At 43.5% G+C, this 24,548-nt stretch overlaps 1 protein-coding gene across 2 annotated transcripts in view; it reads right to left on the bottom strand.

Moving 5' to 3' along the window:
* Window positions 1–24,548, bottom strand: part of Stxbp1 (syntaxin binding protein 1) — a 67,633-nt gene that overhangs the window by 35,218 nt on the left and 7,867 nt on the right. For both annotated transcript variants that reach the window (XM_026386528.2, XM_026386529.2), the window contains 2 exons: window positions 3,161–3,210; window positions 139–220 (listed from right to left, as the gene is read on the bottom strand). In XM_026386528.2, coding sequence (XP_026242313.1) covers window positions 139–220; window positions 3,161–3,210 — 132 coding nt within the window. The remainder of the gene's footprint in view (window positions 1–138; window positions 221–3,160; window positions 3,211–24,548) is intronic.

Below are 24,548 nucleotides of genomic sequence, written 5' to 3'. Positions count from 1 at the left end.
TAAATGCATTCTACTGTCATGTATAACTAATTAAAACAAAACAAAACAAAAAAGAATAGCGAGTAGGAAGGAGTAAAGCACGCCCCAGGGAAGGCAGAGGTCAAGTGCAACTCAAGCGAGAGACAGCGCTGTGCTCACTTGTTATCCCTTCAGTCATGATGTCCGTCATCTTGCAACAGGAGGAGAGCATCCTCATGCTTAGCTGGTCCACCACCAGCACCTGGAAGAAAAGAGAATAGCTTGTGGTGTCTGCCAGGAGTCTCGCCAGCTTGCTGCATCAGGCTTCACAGAGAGTACCTGGAGTACGGAATGTGGGAGGAGCCACATTTCCTGTGGACCACAAGTCTGCAGAGTCCCACATCCAAACCTGACCTTCCAGGAGTCAGCGTCTGCTCTCACTAACTTGACTTAATTTCAAAAACTTTTAAAAAGTAGTTTCCTTTCCAGCTAGGTATGGTGGTGCAGGCCTATAATTCCAGCTACCCAGGAGACAGAGCCAGGCAGATCACAAGTTTGAGGCCAGCTTGGGCAACTTAGCAAGACCCTGTCCCATAATAAGAAATAAAATAAATAAAAAGGCCTGGTATATAGCTCATAGGTAGAGTGCTTGCCTAGTAAGCACAAGGCCCTGGGTTCAATCCCCAGCACTAGAAAAGAAAAAAAGTAGTAGAAAATAAGTACTTGTAAAGAAAAAAAATACAAAAAAGAAAAAAGAAAAGTGTTGGGGGTTATCATCTGTAGTGCTAACACTCAAGAGATAATCATATTAGTATTTTTCAGGGCACAGCTTATTCTTTGTTTGTAGGAAAGGGGTACCAGGGATTGAACCCAGGGCCACTTACCATTGAGCCACATCTCTAGCCCTTTTTATTTTTTATTTCTTTTCTTTCTTTTTTTTTTTGTTTAAACTCAAGCTTTAAAATATATATATATATATATATATATATATATATATATATATTTGTAGACGGACAGCATGCTTTTATTTATTTATTTTTTTATGTGGTGCTAAGAATGGAACCCAGTGCCTCACACATGCTAGGCAAATGCTCTGCCACTGAGCTACAGCCCCAGCCCTTTATTTTTTATTTCAAGTCTAGATTTTGCTAAATTATTGAGGCTGGACTCAAACATGCAATCCTCCTGCCTCAGCCTCCCAAGTTGCGAGGATTATAGGCATATGCCACCACACCTGGCCAGAGCCTATTCTATCTATCTATCTATCTATCTATCTATTTATTTATTTATTTTCCAGGAGGACTCGGGTCTGAAAAGTCAGGGGCACTCGACCACTGAGCCACATCCCCAGCCTTATTTTGTATTTTATTTAGAGACAGGGTCTCAATGAGTTGCTTAGTGCCTCGCCATTGCTGAGGCTGGCTTTGAACTTGTGATCCTCCTGCCTCATCCTCCTGAGCTGCTGGGATTACAGGTGTGTGCTACCACTCCCGCCTTAGCCTATTCTTAAGAGAGAGAGATCCTAGAGTCCACACGTATGGCATGGCACATAAGGACTCTGTCTAGACTGGAAGAACAGAAATAGCACTCCCATCCTGCTCTGTGCTTCACCCTGAAACGCTCAGCTGACCCTTCTCATCCCCGTTCAGGCCACAGTGGATAGAGGAAGCCATAAGTTAAAACAAGGCAATTTATCTTCTCCTTAATGATGTCAGCTGAGAAGGAAGCAATGAAAGCCAGGCACATCAGGGCAGATGTGTGGACCCAAGAGCTCTCTCCTGCAGTACAAGGGCCACTTAGTTTCATTTTCTTCCTTAAGAAAAGCTTAACACCCCCCCCATGTCTACAAATCCATTTCTGGTGGGTAGGTAAGAGAAAGAGATGTGCATACAGAGTCCCTCCAGCTGGCCTCCCCTCTGGGTGGTGAGAACAGATGTGTTCACTAAAGCAGAATAACACGAGGCCAGAGTAGGCTTCAGAATTTCCTGTACCAAGTGGCTCTGTTTTTCCCAGGTCTAGTGAACCTGAACACGTATGGGCTCTTGACCATTGGCAACTTGAGGGCAGAAAAGCCAGTGTAAACCACATGAGGAAGATCAAGTAAAATGGCACACTCTCCTGGCCAGCATGAGGACCAGCTCCAGACGACTAAGCAACATTTACAATGCTGACAATGTGCTGGGTGTGGTGGCGCACACCTATGAAACCAGCTACTTGGGAGGCTGAGGCAGGAGGATGTCAAATTTTTCCCCAGCCTGAACAATTCAGTGAAACCCTGTTTCAAAATACAACTTAAAAAGGGCTGGGGATGTAGCTCAGTAGTATAGTGCTCTCCTAGCTTGCACAAGGCTCTAGGTTAAATCCCCAGCACTACAAAATAAATAAATTAATAAAAATAAAGATAATACAATGCTGGCAACATGCACAGAAGACAGCACAGCCATTCCAGGAACCCAGGCCATTTGCAGTCTCGTTGGCTTCAGTGCTTGCTCCCGTGCATGTTATGGTTTCTAGTCCTGTGCTCGTTGCTTTATGATCCATTCTACCTCTTTTGTCTTATGTAGTTACAGCTCGAAGGGAAAGAGCAGACTAGACGGGGGCTTCTCTACCTGTTGTGTGGGCTCCTGGAGATGCTTTATAGCCACCAAACGAGTAAGAAGAGTCTCTTTCTCCTCTCCCATAGAACACGGAACAAATGCACCTTCCATTTTATCTAACAGGTTCCAGTTGAGATTTTGTTTGATCAGAGTTCCACTGCTCACTGCCCGGCCAGGTGATCTTTTTCTTTTTTGCACTGCTGGGGATCAAAGCCAGGGGTACTCCACCACTGAGTCACATCCCCAGCCCCTTTTTATTTTTATTATTATTATTTTTATTTTGAGACAGTATCTCACTAAGCTGCCCAGGCTGACCTTGAACTTGTGATGCTTCTGCCTCAGCCTCCTGAGTCACTGGAATTATAGGCATGTGCCACCATGCCCAGCACTGACTAGGTGATCTTTACAATAAGCTTTACAACCAATAGATTCTGAACCAAGATCCTATAAAATACAAGGCAGAGAAGGTCACCTTCTCCAATCCAGGAGCTTTTTGCACCTCTGGTGACAGTAAGAGCCCCCATTCGTGTCAAAACCTTCCCTCCAGCTCTACTACCCTTCTTATTTTTCCCTTATGAATTCACTTTTAGGGCTGTTTTACTTACCTTCCACTCCCCCTTCTTCTTCACCTTCTTTATCACATCATGCATGATCTCTAAGGAGGGAGGGAGAGAAGGAGGGAGGGAGGGAGGAAGAGAGGGGGAGGGAAAGAGAGAGAGAGAAGAGAGAAGAGAGAGAGAGAGAGAGAGAGAGAGAGAGAGAGAGAGAGGTCATTGTCACTTTGATTCCACACTTGCCTATTAGACTAGGTTATTTGCTCTTAGGCTTTGTTCTCAAATCCTATGATTGCACCAATCTGTCAACTGAGTCAATCCACCCACCATAAAGAGAGTTCTCTTAATTCAGTGGTTCTCAAACTTTCTGGCCCAGGACTTCTTTATACTTTTAGAAACTGAGGCCCCCAGACAGTGTCTGTTTATGTGAGTAGATATCTATTGGCATTTGCCATATGAAGACTTAAAACGAAAAAGTTCAAAAATACTGATTCATTTAAAACAATAATAAACCCATTGTATGTTTAACAAATAGCATTTTAATGAATAGTAATAATATTTTCCACAATAAGAAATCTTAGGGATAGCTAAGTGCAGTGGCACATGCCTGTAATCCCAGTGACTTGGGAGGCTAATCCCAGAGGATCCCAAATTCAGGGATATCTTCAGCAATTTAACAAGACCCTCAGCAACTTAGCAAGACCCTATCTCAAAAAAAAAAAAAAAAAAAAAAAAGAGGTCTGGAAATGCAGCTTAGTGGTAGAGTGTCCCTGGGTTCAATCCTCAGTAACACATATACTCACACAAAGAAAGAAATCTTATGGAGATTAGCAGTGTTTTGCATTTTTGCAGGCCTCCTTAATGTCTGGCTCCACAGGAGACAGCTGGATTCTCCTTGATGCACTTGCAATCAATCTGTCCTGAATCATGTATCATCTGGCAAATCCACTCTTAAGTGAAGAGAATGGAAAAGGAAGCCGGGCACAGTGGGTACACCTGTATCCCAGTGACTCTGAAGGCTAAGGCAGGAGGATCACAAGTTTGAGGCCAGACTCAGCAATTTAGTGAGAGCATGTCTCAAAATAAAAAACAAAATAAAATATAAAAGGACTAAGGATGTAGCTCAGTGGTACGGCACCCCTGAGTAACAAGCTAACACCCACATACTCACTGCAGTAAATTTGAAAAACACAGAAAATTATAAAGAAGAAAATACCATGCATTATTTAGATACTTAAAAATAATAATAAATAAAAATCATCTGTAATCCTGCCAATTTGAAATGATTAATTAATATTTTAGCTTATTTCTGATTAGGTTTTTCTGTGTGCTTTTGAGATTCTGTTGTATATATAATTTTGTATTGTGTTTTTTTCACTTCACAGTCATTTTTTTGCATTAATAAAAACGGTTCCTGCATAATAGTCCATGGTTTAGTCAATATTCCCAGTAGTGTTTTAAATTATGTCTCTTATTTCTGTAGTGAAAAAATCGGAAACAAATATATCCAATAGTAGAGCAGTGGTTAAGTGAATCAGGTTACATTTGTGCAATGGAATCCTATGTGTCCATTAGAAATACCAAAGGGAAAACACACATTCCTGCATCCACTCTCATTCCCCAAACCCCTGTTGCATAACCACTGTTTGCCGCTCACTGTACTAGGAAGGAGTGATTAAGGTGCGCTCAGCTCCCAGGGCCACCATGCAGTGGAGAAGCAGCACTGCATCAAGGCAGCAGTCGGAGCTCTGGAGAGTGAATAAGCACAAGCAGGACAGCTCTGGACAGGAGAGCAGCCACTCTGAGAAAGCCGGGCCTGACCAGAGAGAGCAGCCAAGAGCTGGGGAAAGAAGCACCAAGCGCAAAGGCTTGAAGAGGGAAAAGGGAAAAGCGCTGGATATTTTCTTGGAACTGAAATTGGCATTTTTTGGCTGAGGGAGGCCAGGTCAGACAGGGCCTCGGGCCTGACTTCATCTGAAGGGCGAGGGGAAGCCGGGAGGAAGGGAGATGAGAACAGAAGCAGGAGGGAGGCTTGGGGCAGGCGGGGCAGGCGTGACTGGGCAGTGGACAGGGGTGAGGGGGGGTGGATGTGATGCTGATATCAGAGGTGAAGCCAGCAGGGCTGCTGGTGCCCTGGAGGACAGGCAGAGAGAGAAACAAGGGTGCCCGAGATGTGGGGCTTAGGAAACCAATGGAGAGACATGTGGAGAGACGGAAAGGAGGAGATACCCAGAGTTCTATTTTGGTTGTTTTTAGACCAGGAGATATCAAGAGAAGATGTTGGGTAGGTAGTTATAGGTATTTCTGAGGCTTGGAAGAGTGACTTTGGCCATAGTTAAAAACTGGGGAATAATCACCAAACAGAACAGGAGGTAAGGTTGGAGAAAACCCCTTGCTCTGATAGGATCAATAAGATGAGGGTGAAAACATGATCTTGTCCTTGATGAGCCTTTCAGTGAGACAATGAGGAGGACGCAGACTAAAGGAGGGAGGAGAAAGAAGACAGGCCATCTCTGCAAGTTTTGCTAAAAGGTTGCAGAGAACAACTAATTAGGAAAACTAATAAGATATGCAGAAATGTAAAAGCAAGGTAGGGTCTTGTTTTTAAAGTTGTGAGATTAGAGGACTGGAGTTGTGGCTCAGAGGTAGAGCGCTCGCCTACTATGCATGAGGCACTGGGTTGGATCCTCAGCACCACATAAAAATAAAAACATTGTTATAACTAAAAATAAATATTTAAAAAGTCGTGAGATTAGAGTATTTTTTATGAAACTAGCAATAAACAAAAAAAGAGGATAGAAAGAAAGACTGAGGTCCCCAAGAGGAAGAAGGGGTTGAATCTGAAATAGAAGAGACCCTGACCTTGGTAGGAGGCAGGGGACCATGTGACACCCACACTGGTGGGAGGCGGAGGCCTGCAGATGGGCTCAGATAAGAGGTACAGCAGCATCATGAGGGGTTTTCCTCACTGGAGATGAAGTTATCAGCTAAGGTAGGGGGTCGTATAGAAGATTTGAAGAAAGAAAGTTCTGGGCTGGGAATCCAGCTCAGTGGTAAAGGGCTTGCCTAACATGCGCAAGGCCCTGTCAATCTCCAGTACTGCCAAAGAAAGAAGGTACCAAATATCTTCCCAGAGACAGAGACAGTGAATTCACTATGTTCTAGCATTTCTGGACAGTTCTTTTGATTATGTATTTATTTATTTACTGGGGATTGAACTCAGGGCCTTGCATGTGCTAGGCATTTCTGGACAGTTCTAAGGAATAATTTCAGGTTTGTAATTATGATTTAAAGTGAAACCAGTCAGTTTAATTATGCAGGTTTGCTTTTTCCTCCCCAATAATGCCTAACTGTCCATATCAAAAAGGAACAGGCACTTCATTTCCGTTAAGGTTAGGGTTTTCTTGGGTAAGAACAACAGAGGGAGAAAATGTGCAAACTCTATGGCTACAGGAGGGAAATCAGGCTCCAACTATTTCCTTTAAAAGCAGACACACGGGGGGGGGGGGGCGTGGGGGCTGGGGTTGTGGCTCAGTGGTAGAGCGCTCGCTTAGCGCATGCGAGACCGTGGGTTCGATCGTCAGCACCACATAAAAATAAATAAATAAAATAAAGGTACTGTGTCCAACTACAACAACAACAACAACAAAAAAGCAGACATACATAGGACAATTAGAAAACTTATACCACAATGTTTTGTTTTGTTTTGGTACTTGGGACTGAATGTAGGGGGACTCCACCACTGAGCCACATCCCCAGCCCTATTTTGTATTTTATTTAGAGACAGGATCTCACTGAGTTGCTTAGTGCCTGGCTTATGTTGAGGCTGGCTTTGAACTCACGATCCTACTGCCTCAGCCTCCCAAGCTGCTGGGATTACAGGTGTGTGCCACTGCGCCCGGCCCACAATGTAATTTTTGTGAAGTAATATTATAATTAATCTTCAGTTGCCAATTTGTACCTTCCAATATCCCAAGCTTTCTGCATACAAAAAAAGCTCTGGATAATGTGTCAGTGAACATCTTTGTCCCCAGGGTTCTTCTTTGCACAGATCTGTCAGGAGAGCTTTCTGTGCATCGAATAAATGCATGAAAAGTCTAAATGTTCTTCTGATAAACACTGCCACATTATTTTCCAAAAACATAACACACTCTCACCAGTACCGTATGATTCTCCAGGTTAACTACTAACCCATACAATAATTCCTTGAGTTTTCTCTGTTTTAATTTCTGCTACTATGAAAGCAGAAATGGCATAGTTCTTGGTCTTTAATTTGCTTTTTGTGGTATTAGGAATTGAATTCAGGACCTTGCGCATGCTAGGCAAGTGCTCTACCCCTGAGCTATATCATCAGCCTTCTCTGTCTGACTTTATTTGAACTTATTTTATTACTTAGGGTGTGTGTGTGTGTGTGTGTGTGTGTGTGTATACACTAAAAATTAAATGCACTGGAAAAATATTTTGCTCAAGACATCTTCTGATTGGGGAAGGCAGAGATATAATCAGAAAATCAAACCAAGTACCACAAGTATCAAAAGACATAAATAACTGCTGCAGCTGTAATTCTTCCTACAAAGTTACTTCCTTTCCAAAATTCTAAGAGTATATATTTGTCCTGGGTATTATTAACAGCCAATTCTAACCCTGCCCTACATTTTTTTAAATCCGATACCAAAAAGGAAACAAGGATTAGAGACCATTTTAGCATTAAGAATCAAGTTGCCTAAGCTACCTTCTCCCATATAATCCCTGGCCATCACATTCCCTCTCCTTCCTACATCCTCTTTATGTGAAGAAAAACAACAGAGCTTTCTGGAGTTGCTCCAGACAAGAAGCCCAATTTCTGCACACCAAGCCATGTGCCTCTACAGCCTCCTCTCCCACCCACCTGGTTGACATATATGTGTTTGAAGATTCAGGGGCAGCTTCCATCTCTCCGTAATAAGGAAGTCCAAGACCCTGTTGGACTCTGCTTCCTTCTTGGCCAAGAGGGAAGGAAAGTAAGTCCTTCTCTACCACATCCTCCAGGTCCTGTGATTCTGAACTCAGCACACCCCTCCCCAGTCCTGAGACACAGCGGGTGGTCTGAGGTTACCTAAGACATCTTCAGATGCACCCAATATCACAACTGGAGTCCCCAAGGCAGGATCTAGGATCACTGCAGGGTCCACTCGAGGCCTGTGGCACCCCCAAAACCACACCCTTATGGCCCAGGGACTCAATACAACCACCCAGCACTGTGCCGCATGCCAAATGCCTTGAGCCCAGGGCATGCCAAAACACCTGAAACAGCAGGACTGAAACTAGATGAACTGGAAGCTTAGGAATAGCACAGTTCAAGTCATCAAAGCCAAGGACACCCAGACTCAGTGGCTGCAATCCCAGCAGCTCGGGAGCCTGAGGCAGGAGGATTGCAAGTTCAAAGCCAGCCTCACAAAAGTGAGGTACTAAGCAACTCAGTGAAGCCCTGTCTCTAAATAAAATACAAAATTGGGGCTGGGGATGTGGTTCAGTGGTTGAGTGCCCCTGAGTTCAATCCCCTGTACAAAAAAAAAAAAAAAAAAAAAAAAAAAAGGACAAGACAAATATTCTGGACTCTGAAGCCCCGGAGGGTCCTACTGGCCAGACCATATGCCCTGGGCGAGGGGTAGGGGTGTGGGTCTCCTTTTGCTGAAGGAAGTAAGGCAGTTCAACCCTAGGCCACAACTCCCTTTATCTCTTACCACCAAAGGGCAGCGAGGTTCCTGCTGAGATGATGGGAGTTCTGCAGGATGCTCTCTTGAATGAACCCAGTAGGGTGAGGGTGCAAGGGGGCTCCCCAGGCAAAGTCACCACACCCCCAAGATTAATAAAAAATGGTCTGGACAAACAGGGTTAAAAATTCAGGTTTAGGCATTTGCTGACTGTGTATCCTTGGGCAAGTTTTTACTATTTTTTTCTTTTTCTGCAGTGTGGGGCATGTGACCAAGCACTCTGCCACTGAGCTATATCCCCAGCCCTGGGCAAATATAAAATCTTTTAAGCTTAAGTTTTCCATTTGCAAAACTTAAGTTATAATACTTTAATGGCCTATTATGAAGATTATGTGAGGTAAAATGCCTAAGATGGCACTAGGTGTCTGTTGTGATGCCACCATCAAAGCATATTATTCATACAAAGAAATAAGAAAATTATGAAACATTACTTCCACCAATCAATATTTTAAATATAACAAAAATTTTCTTAAAAGAAGATTACAAATACAGTTTTGCCAGGTGTGGTGGCGCATACTTGTAATCCAGCAGCCCAACAGGTTAAGGCAGGGGGATTTCAAGTTCAAAGGCAGCCTCAGCAACTTGACGAGGCCAAGTCTTGCAACTTAGCAAGACTCTGTTTCAAAATTAAAAAATAAAAAGATATGGTGATGTAGCTCAGTGGTTAAGTGTCCCTGGGTTCAATCCCTGGTACTAAATAAATAAATAAATAAAATAGTTGTTTTTTTTTTTTTTTTGAGAGACAGACAGAGAGAAATTTTAATATTTATTTTTTAGTTTTTGGCGGACACAACATCTTTGTTGGTATGTGGTGCTGAGGATCGAACCCGGGCCGCACGCATGCCAGGCGAGCAAGCTACCGCTTGAGCCACACATCCCCAGCCCTAAAAAATACAGTTTTAAAATAATCGCAAAAACATTCTGATAGCAAACAATGAATATTTAATAAAAAGTTTAAACTTCTGTGATCTGTAATAAACAGGTGAATACATTTTAGAATGATGGCATTTTAGCACCAATGTATATAAATCCTAAATGTAAAAATAAAATGGAAAATGAGGACCCTCATCCCCATTCCAAGGGGACAGAGGAACCCCTGGCTATGTAGAAGGAAGTGTTCAGTTGAACCACAGAAGAAGCCCACGGAAAGTAAAAGATCTTTAATGTCACCTGTCATACACATAGGGTTACATTATTTAATACTGCTCTAAAAATTCACTTAAGAACACAAAATAAGAATGGCCAGGGCTGGGGATGTGGCTCCAGCGGTAGCTTGCTCGCCTGGCATGCGTGCGGCCCGGGTTCGATCCCCAGCACCACATACCAACAAAGATGTTGTGTCCGCCGAAAAAAAAAAAAATTTCTCTCTCTCTCTCTCTCTGTCTCTTTAAAAAAAAAAAAAAGAATGGCCAGGCACAACAGCTCACTCCTGTAATCCCAGCAACTCAGGAGACTGAGGCAAGAAAGTCATAGGTTTAAGGCCAACCTCACAACTTAGTGAGACTGACTCAAAACAAAAATGAAAAAGGGGCTAAGGGTGTGGCTCAGTGGTAAGGCACCCCTGGCTCTAATCCTCGGTACCAAACTGAATTACTATGCATTTACATATATATGAAATGTATATAATATACATAACACACTGTTATCCTCTCTGTAAAAGATGGCTGCTGCTGCTTTGACCTTCTAAGAAAGGATCCAGTGAGTTCCAACTTCTTATTCCTTCTCCATGGAGTTTGTAATATATGTCTCCTATTTTCCAGTTTGTTTCTCTGCATGCAATATTTATGTGTGGGGGTGTGGGCCTAGGGGTCCCACCAGGACCTTGTGCTTGCCAGGCAAGCGCTCCACCTCTGAGCTACCCCCCAGTCCTCTGCATACAGCTTTCTTCATCCCCTCGACAGTAGTTACTGAACACCTCCAGTGTGCCAGACACTCTTCCTGACATCAGAAAGCCCACGGTGGACAAGCTCAACAAAATGCCCATCTTGAGGCGCTCACTTCTTGAGCATGAAGGGGAGGGACAGTCCACAATCACAAAGGTATAAATAAAAATCCCCTCAGAGAGTGACCAGTGCTCAAGGGAATTAAAAAGTTTAACCACTAGAGTGGGATGGAGGTTTGGGAGAAGGTCCTCTGAGGAGGTGACAAGGAGGATCTGGGGAGATAGAGTTTTCCAGGAATAGGAAAGGCAGGAACACAGTCTCCAACTGAGATCCAGGATTCTGATTCAGTCAGGAATAGAGAGAGAAGGGGAGTCCCGTGGGTGGGTGGGTGGAGCAAACAGATGGCCCGGGTCTCCACCAGTCTGGAAAGCAGTAAGTACCCCTGAAGGCTCCCACTGGCCACTGGCTGCGTTCTGCTCCTAGAACACTGAGCCCTTGCTCCCCTGCCCTCCCAGCGCCCTGGGCCCACCCCATCTCTGGCGTCCCACCTACAATGCTGACCTGGCAAATGCCTGCAGAATGCATGGTCGCTCTGGGGGCTGGCTGCGCAGAGCTTCCAGAGCACGAAAGGAGCAGATCTGCCCAAGGCACAGGGTGGTGATTCACCCAGGCCCTTCCATAGCACCCACACACCTGCCCCCCAAGAGCCTGCAGTTCAAGGAGAGCTGCTCCAAAAAGGCCTCAGAGGACCTCCACGGGGACAGCTGAGGAGAGACACCTCTTTATGTTTGAGGAACATGACAGGCACACGTGGCTAATCTGGCCAGTACAAGTTCATAAACCAGATGGACTAGGACAAACTCTCCCTCACTGCAATGCAGTGTGGGGCTGTGTGAAGGTATTGACCTCAGAGACCTCAGAGAGAAAATGTCTGCCACTTAGAAATTCTCCATACTAATTTGGTAGGGTTTTGTTTTGTTTTGTTTGTTTTATGGCTCTGTTTTGCTTTTGTTTGGTTTTGGTGCAGGGGAACAAACCTAGGTCCTCATGCATGCTAAGAATATGGTCTTACACTGATCTACACCCTCAGCCCCTACATACTATTTTTTTAACCACTATCTGATTAAGATATCACAATCATTCAAAATGCTTTTCAAAGTTCATATTTTTAAAAAAATTCAATCGATAATTCAATGTCAATAAGAATAAAAATCACTCATAATAATAGTAACATCTAACATTTACTGAAGGTTTACTGGGTGGGAGAAATTTTCTCATATGCTTTTTAAAATATTTATGTATTTATTTATTTTTATGTGGTGCTGAGGATCGAACCCAGTGCCTCACATGTGCCCAGGCAAGTGCTCCACCACTGAGCAGCCCCACTGAGCAGCCCACCCTCCTCATACGCTTCTTAAATATCATATTCTTTGAAGCCCACAGTGATCTTCGGAGACTGCACATAATAACCACCCTCATTCTGCTCAGTAGACACTGAGGCCCAGGGAAGTGAGGTGTCTAGCAATTGCAAAAAAATGCACATGCAAGATTTAAAAACTATATAAATCAATTTATTTACCTCAAAGAACTTACAGTCCAGGTAGGGGAAACAAGACATCACACACACAAAAAAATATTAGGATGCTCAGGCACTGATGGCAGAGATGTAAAAGGGTACAGCTGCTATGGAAAACAGTCTGGCAGTTCCTCAGATGGCTAAACATAGTTACCACCTGATTCAGCAATTCCTAGTTATAATATCCAAAGGAAATTAAAAGATACATCTACACAAAGATACTTGAAAGTACACAGTAGCTGTATACATAGTGGCCAAAAAAAAAAAAAATAGGAACAACCCAACTGTCCATCAACTGATGAGTGGATAAATAAATATAGTATATCCATATGAGGGAATACTATGCAGTCATAAAAAGGAATGAAGTACATGTTACAACATGGATAAACCTTTAACACTTGCTAAGTCAAAGAAGTTAGTCACAAAGAATTTCATAGGATATGATTTCATTTATATGAAATATGCAAAACAGGCAAATCCATAGAGCTAGGAAGTGGATTAGTAGTAATCTTGGCTGGGGTTGGGAGGATTAGGGGTGACATCCAAGAAATATTCTTTCTTATTTTTTTTAACATAATATTTTTTTAAAGAGAGAGTGAGAGGAGAGAGAGAGAGAGAGAGAGAGAGAATTTTTAATATTTATTTATTTTTTTAGTTCTCGGCGGACACAACATCTTTGTTGGTATGTGGTGCTGAGGATCGAACCCGGGCTGCATGCATGCCAGGCGAGTGCGCTACCGCTTGAGCCACATCCCCAGCCCGAAATATTCTTTCTTAGAGTAACAAAAGTATTCTAAAAATTTACTGTGATGATGGTGGACATACCATTGCATGAATATCCTAAAGCCATTAAGCTGTACACATCAAATGGGTGAATGTCATGGAATGTGAATTATATCCATAGAACTGTTTAGAAAAACAATTTCTAAAATTATAAACTTTTAGATGAAAACTTCAAAATCACATAACAGGTCTGGGGCTTTAGTTCAGTGGTAGAGCAGTTGGTTGCCTGGCATGAGTGAGGCACTGGGTTGGATCCTCAGCACTGCATAAAAAAGAATAAGTAAAGGTATTAAAGCCAATGCTTTTTTAAAAAATCACATAAAAAGCAGTTTCGCTTAATATGAAACTATTCATCTTAAGACAGGTATCCAGGCTTATCCCTATAAAATACCAGTTATCTAAAACTATAATTTACTATTTGTATCTAAATCATGTTTTGCAAATATAAGAGAGACCAAAATATAGACCACAAATTGTCAGCCACAGGGCAAGAACAGAGTACCATCCTGGAACTGCTAAGTGAACACTGCTTAGCCCAGTTATAGTCTGAGAAACTTCAGTTTGATTTTTGGATGGTGAAGAGTGGGGAGAAAAGGAGAGGGCCTGATGACTGGACAACGTCGTAAGCTTTAAAACATACAGAGATGGTTCACAATGGCTTGATTCCGCTGCCCTGGGAAGCACACCCAGAGATTGCGTAAGATTCAAATGTTCAAGGTTATGACATCCAAAAATTGGGCCACTGCCAACATGAGAAGAGTGCATGATGGTAAATGCCTGACTTCCAAGAAAAAAGATCCTAACCTCAGACCCACAAAGATGCCGGATGGAGTTACAGAAATGACCTCACTCTCTCTTCCAAAGGAGATCCTCATCTTTTATCTTCTTTTCCCTTTTCATAAGGTTGAGAAAAAGGTTAAGAAGCTAGAAAATCACTAAGCAAAGCCTCATGAACCTTGAAACTTTGATTAGTAAAAAGGAAATCTAAAACTGGGTACAATGGAGATGGGAAACGGGAATTCCTCACATCCTTTAGAGGCACCGGTCTGCTCTCTTAGTTCTAAAGAAGAGCTGTTACTGGGGCTGGGGAGTAGCTCAGTAATAGGATGTGTATAGCATGCATGAGGTTATTGGTTCAATCTCAGTACACACACACACATAAAAAAAAAAAGGAAAACAGCCAGGCCTGGTAGCACACACCTGTAATCCCAGCAGCTTAGGAGGGTGAGGCAGGAGGATCACAAGTTCAAGGCCAGCCTGGGCAACTTAACAAGACCCTAAGCAACTTAGCTAAACTCTGTCTCAAAATTTAAAAAGGCTGGGGATGTAGTTCAGTAGTAAAGCACTCTAGGTTCAAACCCCAGTATCCAAAAAATGAGAAAGAAAAAAAAAAAAAAAGACACTGCCCTTTATATTACCAACAGCAGCTGACAGCATCTGCTGAGGTCCCACCTAACAGCCTGTAGGTTTCTTGGCAAACAGCCCACCCTAGAGCCCAGGCTCTAGGGCTGCAGCAATTCCCTTCTGAGCTGCAGAACCATCTTGAAAGTGGCAGGAACCCAAGGTAAGGCAGGTGTCTAAAATTGGTAGATGTCACATCTAATGGCTCCAAATTATCTTGGATGAAGTTTCCCCAGGACCAAAGGGTTAAGGAAAATGCACTTTGAAGATGGAGGAAAAAAATGAAGTGCTTCATGTAATCCCAGAAACCCAGCAGATGAGGGAGCCTGCTGGTTTTTAACAGGGAGTGAAAATGCCTACAGCATCTAATAGGCAGAGGCCAGGATGCTGCTAAACATCCTACAGGCTCATCAGGCCCCAAATAAATAATGCCACAGCTGAGAGACCCCAATCTACTTGGAAGAAAACTGAGCCCAAGAGAGATAAGAGACTTGTCCATGACCGTGGTGATGGGAATCGTCTTATTTTCAAGACCAGGATTCTAACCAAACCAACCTATTCTGCTCTAACATTTAAAGTGCTTTAGGTCTATGGATCTGAGCTATTAGGAAATGTTCAGTCCCATGCAGCATGACAAGGCCCACAGTTCAAACCCCCTCTGGAAACTTCAATACAGCCATTTGATAGGTGTCAAAATAACGTAAGAGACTCAATGAAGCTTCCAGAAGGCAGTAAGTTCCCCTACACACACACACACACACACACACACACACACACACACACACATCCAGTTTAAGGAGAGCTATTTCCTCTTCCAAATCCACAGAACTGGTTACAATAAAAGATACCAGGAAAAGAAAACATCCTGCTGGGGCTGGGGTTTGGTCCCAGGATCAAGAGGAAGAAGGTGGAGCTAGAAAAATGCTGAGGATACAAAGAGAAAGGCCTGAGTGGACACTCTTTGTTGAATGTGCAGGCGGGTGACGTGATAGAGAACCATTCTGCTGCTTATGATTTAATACAGGTTTCTTGGTTCTGCAGCACTGTTATTTCCTGTGATCTACCTCCTTGGCCCAGCAAGCCTACTGCCACCTCATTCTGTCACTGCACATTTCCTCATTGGGGCTCTTGGTTCCTGACTTCTGTTTGAGAGTGCTCAGACTGTCTGCTCTTAGGGGTCATCTTCCAGAGTCAATTCTTCCCCTGAGCCTTTGCAATGCTTTTTTCCCTGTAGAAGTTTTACAAATCTCCCATGTAGATTTTCCTCTGTCTCTTCTGCTTAAAATCACCTAGGTGGGGCAGTTCTTTGACGCCCTTCCCCATGCACCTGTGCGTGTTTGAATATTCTGCCAGAACATAGGCGAAGGCTCTGTGCCCAGATAGTACTTGCTGCCTGCCCGCAGCTGGGGGACAGGTAGGTGGCAGAGACTGACAGGGAATTCAGCTCTCTGCTCTGTGTCACTGAGCTAAAGGCCATGGCCCTGTTGAGGGAGTACACTGGGGTCCAGGAGGGTATGACGAGCCCAGTTATAAGCAGCAGCCTCCAGCTCCATTTGATCCCCTGCTTTGGAATGAGCTGAGGAGCTAGCTAGTATGAAACTCCCGGATCTGGGGTATCCCAGATATTTGTTTTTAACCTCTGTCTCTCTTTGGTCAGGCTTTTGTTTGCTGCCCAGTCATCCCTAGCGGGCTCAGAGACTGTTTCCTCTCTCTCCCTCTCTCAGTGGTCTGGGCTGCTGAGCCGCTCATCTGCAGCATTAGGAACCTAGGGTGTGGTGGTCTTCCGCCTTAGGCTGGTGGCCACTCCCCGCCTTCCTTCCTGGAATGCGTTCTTATAAATGATCAAGTCTTATTTTTAGATTCTGAGTCTGTGGTCTTGTTTTCCACAATAGATGTGTGGTAACTGACTTAGCAAGGTGCTAAACAACTCAGTGGGGCCCTGTTTCTAGATAAAATACAAAATAGGGCTGGGCAATCTGCATTTGGGGTAAAATTGGGAGTTCATAACCCACTTCAATCTAATGTATGAAATATGATATGTCAAGAGCTTTGTAATGTTGTGAACAACCAATAAAAAAAAATAAAATTAAAAAAACAAAACAAAACAAAACAAAACAAAATAGGGCTGGGGATGTGGCTCAGTGGTCGAGGGTCCCCAAGTTCAATTCCAGATACACCCCATAAAAACAAAACAAAACAAAAAAACTATTGGGAATTTTTAAAGACCATGAGAACTGAAATGAAAAATGATAGATAAACAGTAATGTTGAGGAACTCTACTATAAAACACAGCAAAAATTCAGATAGATAAAAGATTTAAAAATTAGAAGACCAGTCCATGAGGTCCAGCATCTGAGGGATAGGAATTCTATTTTTATTATTATTATTATTATTATTTTTAGTTTTTTTCGGCGGACACAACATCTTTGTTGGTATGTGGTGCTGAGGATCGAACCTGGGCCGCACGCATGCCAGGCGAGCGCGCTACCGCTTGAGCCACATCCCCAGCCCAGGGATAGGAATTCTATAAAGAGAAAACTAAGGGAGGAAATTATTAGGGAAGTCATTTAAGATGCTTTCCCAGCCAGGCATGGTGGCATTGCCTGTAATCCCAGCAGCTCAGGAGGCTGAGGCAGGAGGATCACAAGTTCAAAGCCAGCCTCAGCAACTTAGCAAGGCCCTAAGCAACATAAGGAGACCCTGTCTCTTAAAAATAAACAGGCTGGGGATTTGGCTCAGGGATTAAGCACCCCTGGGTTCAATCTCTGGTACAAAAACAAACACAAAAACTTTTCCAGTAGGTAATCCATCCTAAAATTCTTTAAGAGAAAGCTAACTGGAAAACACAGAGCCACAGGGTTGCCTTCTCTGAAAATCCCGAAGCAGCACAACTTCCTCAAGCATGATGAGTCTACAGGCTGAGGAATTTTAAAATGCTGTGCCTCATGGTAGTCTATTGCTAAAATCCATAACCAACACACAGTGTGGAAAGAACCTCTTATTCAACTCCCATGTTTTATCTTCCTCAAATCCCTAGCAACTAGCACCAGCAACATGGATATATCCAAGACCAGAGTGCTGCCCGGACCATACCAAAGCTCAAAAGAAACTGAGCAAAGAGATCAACAAGCCTAGCTTCACTAGGTTACTCCCAACCTACAAATTCTTCCTTCTTGCCTCCTGGGCTGCCAAACTGTAGCAGCTTTGTTCCTACTGTCATTCAAAGAAGTTCATGAGGATCAAATCTGCAGCTGGATTAGAATCAACTAGAAAATCCTAGGTGCATCTAAGCACAGTAGAAGCAGACTTTGTGTCCCACTACTGCAATTCTTCTTGTGGCTTAAACTTGTCCTTGTGAACCTATGCTTGTGTGAAACATGAGAATAATGCTGTCTGTCCCCAGGAGTCACAGAGAAGGAAAAAATCTGCCACAGCTTGTCTTCCTGCTCTGAGAGTCCAGACTGCAGGCTTATAAGATTGCTTCCAAAGCCAAGTTTCCACAATTTGATACCATCTGAACACAGCATAAAACCCAAATCCTCATAGTTCTGCATTATGACCAACTATGACATTTCTGCATTTCCTTCTCCAAATGATCAGGAGCAGTCAAGGCATAGTGGCACATGCCTGTAATCCCAGAGAGTGGGGAGGCTGAGGCAGGAGGATTGCAAGTTTAGACTGACCTCAGCAACTTAGTGAGGCCCTAAGCAACTTAGCAAGAACTTGTCTCAAAATAAAAAATTTTTAAAAGGGCTAGGGATATGGCTCAGTGGTTAAGCATCCCTGGTTTAACCTTTAGTGCAAAAAAAAAAATTTTTTTTTAATAAAAATAAAAAGGGCTGGGGATGTAGCTCAGTGGTAAAGCATCCCTGGGTTACTTTAATAAGACACAAGGAAGTGGGCTGGGGAGGTGGCTCAGTTAGTAGAACACTTGCCTGTATACACAAGGCTTTGGGTTCAATCCTAGGAGAGGAAAACTCCTGAAACATTTTCAGCTGCCTGGCCTCTCGACCTGGAAAGCTCAGTCATCCTGAGCTGAAGACTCTGCAAGACCAAGGTCCCTGAGTCAATCAGAGGGGCTGTGAGTCACAAAATCACAGACATTACCCAGTTAGATCCACCTTCCTGCCCATATTCCCAAGTCTGCTGGCTGCTCCTGCTGTGCCCATCCGGTCAATGTCAGTATCACTCTCTTTTCTCTTCACTCTCCACCCTCCCCTTGACTGACTTACCCCCACTTCAGGGTCAGATGACTCCTCTGCCCGGCCCTCTTAGCATTTGCCCAGACAGTTCAGAGGCCTATAGAAGCTGATCTCCCTCCAGTCCTGTTTCTTTTCCTGCCCTTCATCCCCCAGTGAATGGCATTACCTTCAGATTGGCTGCCTGAGCCAGAAAACTGGGATTCTTTCCCAATACTCACCCCTCCCCTCATCTTTCACATCCAATCACCATGACCTTCCAACACCCTAAGACTTCTTCCAGCCTACCTCCTTCTCCCTGTCCTGTGTGCTGGTGCTCAGTCCCTGACACAGGTCAGCATCCTGGCCACCATTAACCCAGCTTGGACCCCCCACAACTGCCTAGCTCATGCCTCCTGTCCAATCTCCACACAACAACCAGGGAGCTGGTTAAACTGAACTCTAACCCCTCTCTCCCAGACTTCATACCCTCAGTGGATCCCCTGGCTCCTGACCAAAGATGAAAGACCCTAGGGCTAGTGGCCTATAATCTCAGTAGCTCAGGAGGCTGAGGCAGGAAGATCACAAGTTCAAAGCCAGCCTCAGCAACTTAGTGAGGCCCTAAGCAACTTAACAAGACCCTGTCTCTAAATAAAATATTTTTTTTAAAATGACCGAGCCAGATGCGGCTCAGTTTAAATGCTCCTGGGTTCTATCCCTTGTACCAAAAAAAGAAAAAAGAGAAAAGGAAAGCAGCTTTTCAGTTTCTCTCTGCCAGCTCCCTTCCCAACCCCAGCCAGAAGGAATTTCGCACCCTCTAGGCCTCCCTAACTTCCTAGAGACCCCAACATCACCTGTAGTGCCCTATCAAGGCAGGGCAGCCAGGACAGGTTCCCACTGTGTTACCCCTGCCCATCTGGACCAGGTCTGCTAACCTACCATAACCGACACAGTGGTTGAATGAAAGAAAGCCCCTGTTCCAGGGTCCCTCCAAGGCCTGCTGGGGTGGAAACTAACCATGCTCCATGGTACTAAAGTTCTCTGAATCTGTACCTTAGCAGCTAGGCTCCAAGGGTTTTTAAAAATTTTTTATCTCTTTAAAAATTTTCTCCATCTTTCTCTACATTTTATTCTTCCCAAGAATAAAAGAGCTTTTTCTAGTATGTTTGGCAAATACTTAATATCTCATTTACTTACTACAAGGTCAGCTCTTTTTTTTTTTTTTTAAAGAGAGAGTGAGAGAGAAGAGAGAGAGAGAGAGAGAATTTTTAATATTTATTTTTTAGTTCTCGGTGGACACAACATCTTTGTTGGTATGTGGTGCTGAGGATCGAACCCGGGCCGCACGCATGCCAGGCGAGCGCGCTACCACTTGAGCCACATCCCCAGCCCAAGGTCAGTTCTTAAATCAAATTCATTAGTTGTTATTTAAAGCCAAATATCAGTGGCATTCAAGAAACAGAAAGGAGTGATTTGAGCAATTTAAGCTGTAGGTAGTTACTCTACCCACAGAGACCAGAGGTGTATATCGGGGTGAGGCAGACCAGTGTCTATCTTAGCACACTGCTTCGTGCTAAGCTTACAAACAACAAAAAAAGATTCACCAGAGTGGGGGCAGTCGGTGGTTGTCTAATTAGACACACTCCTTTCAAAAGTGCAAGTGATCCCTTTTCTTGACTCTTCTATGGTTTATTTAATACCCTGAGCAGAGAAGCTGATCTCTGTAACTACATCTGTACAATAATAACCCTTATGTTGGCTCCTTATTGTTTTCCAAGCAATGTTTTGAATATGATTTAAAATAATTCTGTGATACTTGGACTAGAATTTCCAATTTAAAAAGAGGTGGATAACAAGACCAGGTCACCCAGCCTCCAAAAGTAAGAACCAACTGTCCGTGGGTGTTCTGACTTCAAATCCAAAACTTTTCCCACTGTCCAATAATGTTCCCTGCTTATTTAAGGATCTTTTCTCCCCTAATTAAAAAAAAAAAAAGGCATAGAAAGAAAGTAAAACTCACATTTGCTGAAATGAAAGTGGGATCTTGGACACTTCCCCTTAAGGTTACCAATGCCCTGCACAGGAGGCGATGAAGGGGAGGACCAAGGGGGGATTCCCCAAGCACTTCCAGGGCAAGCACAGGACTACAGTGCAAAATTTATGGCTTCTGAGTTACAAGAAAGGACTACAAAATTTAGAACCACCACTGAATAAAAATTACTTCAATAGCTACCAAACACCTTTTGTCTCAAGCGCTGTGTGCCCAGAAAGTGTTGGGAAAACTTTCAGTGTACACTCACTAAGCTCTTGCTGGACCCAGGGGCGTGTGCATGCACTGTCACATCTGATGTGACACAGGGATGATACTTGAGCCCTAACCTACCCCTGGGGGGAATTCTGTTCCAATTTAGACTACTAGTCATCCTACTGCAAGAGTGACATCCAGCTGGGTGCAGTGGTGCACACCTGTAATCCCAGCAGCATGGGAAGCTAAGGCAGGAAGAGCACAAGTTTGAAGCCAGCCTCAGCCACTTAGTGAGGCTCTAAAGAACTTAGCGAGACCTTATCTCAACATAAAGAATAAAAAGGGCTGGAGGGGCTAGGGATGTGGCTCAAGCGGTAGTGTGCCCGTCTGGCATGCGTGCGGCCTGGGTTCGATCCTCAGCACCACATACCAACAAAGATGTTGTGTCCGCCGAAAACTAAGAAATAAAATATTAAAATTCTCTCTCAAAAAAAAAAAAAAAGGGCTGGAGATGTGGCTCAGTGGTAAAGCACTCCCAGGTTCAAACCCCAGTAGGGGTGGGTGGAAGATGTGAAGAAGATTTGAGAAAGAAAGTGTACTCAGTTGTTCATTCCAAATACTTACTGAGTGCCTACTATGTACCAGTGGTGGTCTAGTACAGGAAACACCTGAACAGAACAGCGATCAAAACTAAGGTTGTGACCTCATGGAGCTTACATTAGGTGGTGGACACGAAAATAAACAAATAAAGCAGTACCTATAAAATATCAGATAATGACAAGTGACAATTCAGCATGGTAAAGAAGTTAGGAAATTCCAGGAGAAAATTTCCATTTCCTATGATAAAGGTGTCATTTTAAATCAATGAGCAAAGGAAGAAAAGCCACCATATGATATTTAGATAACTGGCTGATTTTAGTGGGAAAAATAAGTTTATTTCTATACTTCTCACAGAATAAATTCCACAGGAATCAAACAAAATGATAAAGGTAACAAGATAACATTGACACTTCTCCTTATATTCCTGGGTGAGAGCTTTCCAAACATCATTAGAAAACATTAAGGGAAAGGCTGACAGACACAACTACTTCTACTCAGTAAAAACAACAAAAACCAAATTTAAAGACAAACTTGAAAAATATATGCAACACATACCAATAGGTCACTGGCGTGGTGGTGCACGCCAGCAATCCCTGTGTCTGGGGAAGTTGAAACAGGAGATCACAAGTTGGAGGCCAGCCTAGGCAACTTAGCAAGACCCCGTCTCAAAATTAAAAATAAAAAGGGCTAGACATGTGGCTCAGGGATGAGAGCACCCCTGAGATCAATCCCCAGTATCTCTAAAAAAAATTAAAATAATCTACCTAAAACTAAGACCCACCTTCCTACCTATCTACCTGTTAAGGTCTTTGAATGCATTTTTTAAAAACACCAAATAGAGGGGCTGGGGTTGTGGCTCAGTGGTAGAGCGCTTGCCTACCATGTGTGAGGCACTGGTTCGATTCTCAGCACCACATATAAATAAATAAAGGTCCATCAACAACTAATAAAATATAAAAAAAAAACCCAAACCCACCAAATAGAAAAATAGACGAAGGACATGTTAGTTATCTATTGCTATATAACAAATTCTCCCAAGACCAAAGACTCTGAGGGCCAGGAGTCCTAAGCAGCGTGACTGGGTGGTCCTGCTCAGGGTCTCAAGTGAGGTCACCGCTGTCCAGTTATCCACCAGTTGCAGGTATCTCAAGAGGGCTGAAGAATCCATTTCCAGGCTCACTCCTGTTGTTGGAGCCTGTTGTCTTGCTGACCTCAATTCCTTGCCACATGAGCTGCCACAGGCTGCTCACAGGAGGCACCCACTCCTCAGAGCAAGCAAAGTGGCAAAGATGCACAAGAATGACTGTGTCTTTACAGCCTGGTTTAGAAGTGACATATCATCACTTCATGGGAGGGGATTACACAAGTGTGTAAGTACCAGAGGCCATTCTGGGAGCTGCCACCCCAGAACAGGAACAAGAGCTCCTACACCAGGGCTGGGAGGAAGCAAGAAAGGCAGAGGAAAACAGCAGTGGACATTAGGGGACGTTAGTCATTGTCCACACCTCTATAATACTTGATTGTACGACTTTTAATTTACAATGAGCTCTACTTTTATAACTTTGAGAAACAAATTTTTAAAAAATATTTATTAAGAAAAAAACAGGGCTGGGGTTGTGGCTCAGCGGTACAGCGCTCACCTAGCATGCACAAGGCACTGGGTTTGATCCTCAGCACCATATAAATGTAAAATAAGGATACTGTATACACCTAAAATTTAATATTAACAAAAAAAGGAAAAAAACAGCTGGGAGAGGTGGCTCATGCCTATAATCCCAGCAATCTGGGAGACTGAGGCAAGAGGATTGCAAGTTCAAGGCTAGTCTGGGCACTTAAAAAAAAAAAAAAAACCTGACTCAGAATAAAAAAAAAAAGGGCCTGGGTATGTAGCTTAATGATAGAGCAGCCCTGGATTCAATCCCCAGGATAGAAAGATAAGGAAAGCAAGCAAGAGCACAAACATAGGCTGCACCTCTGGCTCCTGCCTGGGCACACCAGGAGCTCCGCAGCAGGCACCAGTTCCCTTAAGACATCATTCCTAATGCTTAGGTCCTAAGTGGACCTAATTATCCCTACTTTATCAATGAAGAAACTGAGGGGCAGAGAGATTAAGTCACTTAGAATACACATTAGTGGTAAGGCTACAGTTCAAACCCAGGGTTCCCTGGCTCCAAAAGGCTGAGCTCTTTGCTAGGCCCCTGGATTCCCTCTGTAAACACTGGAGGGAGGAAGGCACCAATGCCCAGAGCACAAGGAGACATTCAAAACAAGTGGCTCCTGGGCTAAAGAACTGCCGCCAACCAAATTAACAGAACTGTTCCTGTGCAGTTATATTCTCCCCTCCTGTTCATCCACCCTTCCCACTTTCCTCTTCACTTTCAAGCCAATTCAGGCCCTCTACAAGGTGGTGTCAATATTAGCTGAGCTAAAGATTATGATCAATTGGTCTGAACTTCAAATCTGAATCTACAAACTACTGGTTTGCTTAAAATGAAACTGTAACAATAAAATTAAATCTGTCAATCACAGGTGCCCAGGGCAGTGCATTTAATGCTCACAACAATCCCATGATAAATGATCATCAGCCTTATTTTACACTGAGGAGAGGAGACAGAGGTCCAAAGAGTTCAGGGTGATTCCTCAAGGTTACACTCAACTGTTACAATGATTTTAATAATTAATATTTACAATAGTGTTCAGTATATGCCAAACATTGCATAAGAGCTGTGGATATGTTAGCTGGTTTAATGTTTATAATAACACAGGGAGAAAGGACCCATTTTAAATAAACACCTACTGGCAGGTGCACTGGCAGGAGCAACTCGGGAGGTGGAGGCAGGAGGATGCAAGTTCAAAGCCAGCCTCAGCAACTTAGCAAGACCCTGTCTCTAAATAAAATATAAAAAAGGCTGGAGAGGGCTAGGGTTATGGCTCAGTAGTAGAGCGCTTGCCCAGCATGTATAAGGCACTGGGTTCAATCCTCAGCACCACATAAAAATAAATAAGAAAGGAAAGAAAAG

The sequence above is a fragment of the Urocitellus parryii genome, chromosome 4 (genome assembly GCF_045843805.1).
Source record: "Urocitellus parryii isolate mUroPar1 chromosome 4, mUroPar1.hap1, whole genome shotgun sequence".
In the NCBI taxonomy this organism is placed as follows: Eukaryota; Metazoa; Chordata; class Mammalia; order Rodentia; family Sciuridae; genus Urocitellus; species Urocitellus parryii.
This window is presented reverse-complemented; position numbering and strand designations above follow the sequence as displayed.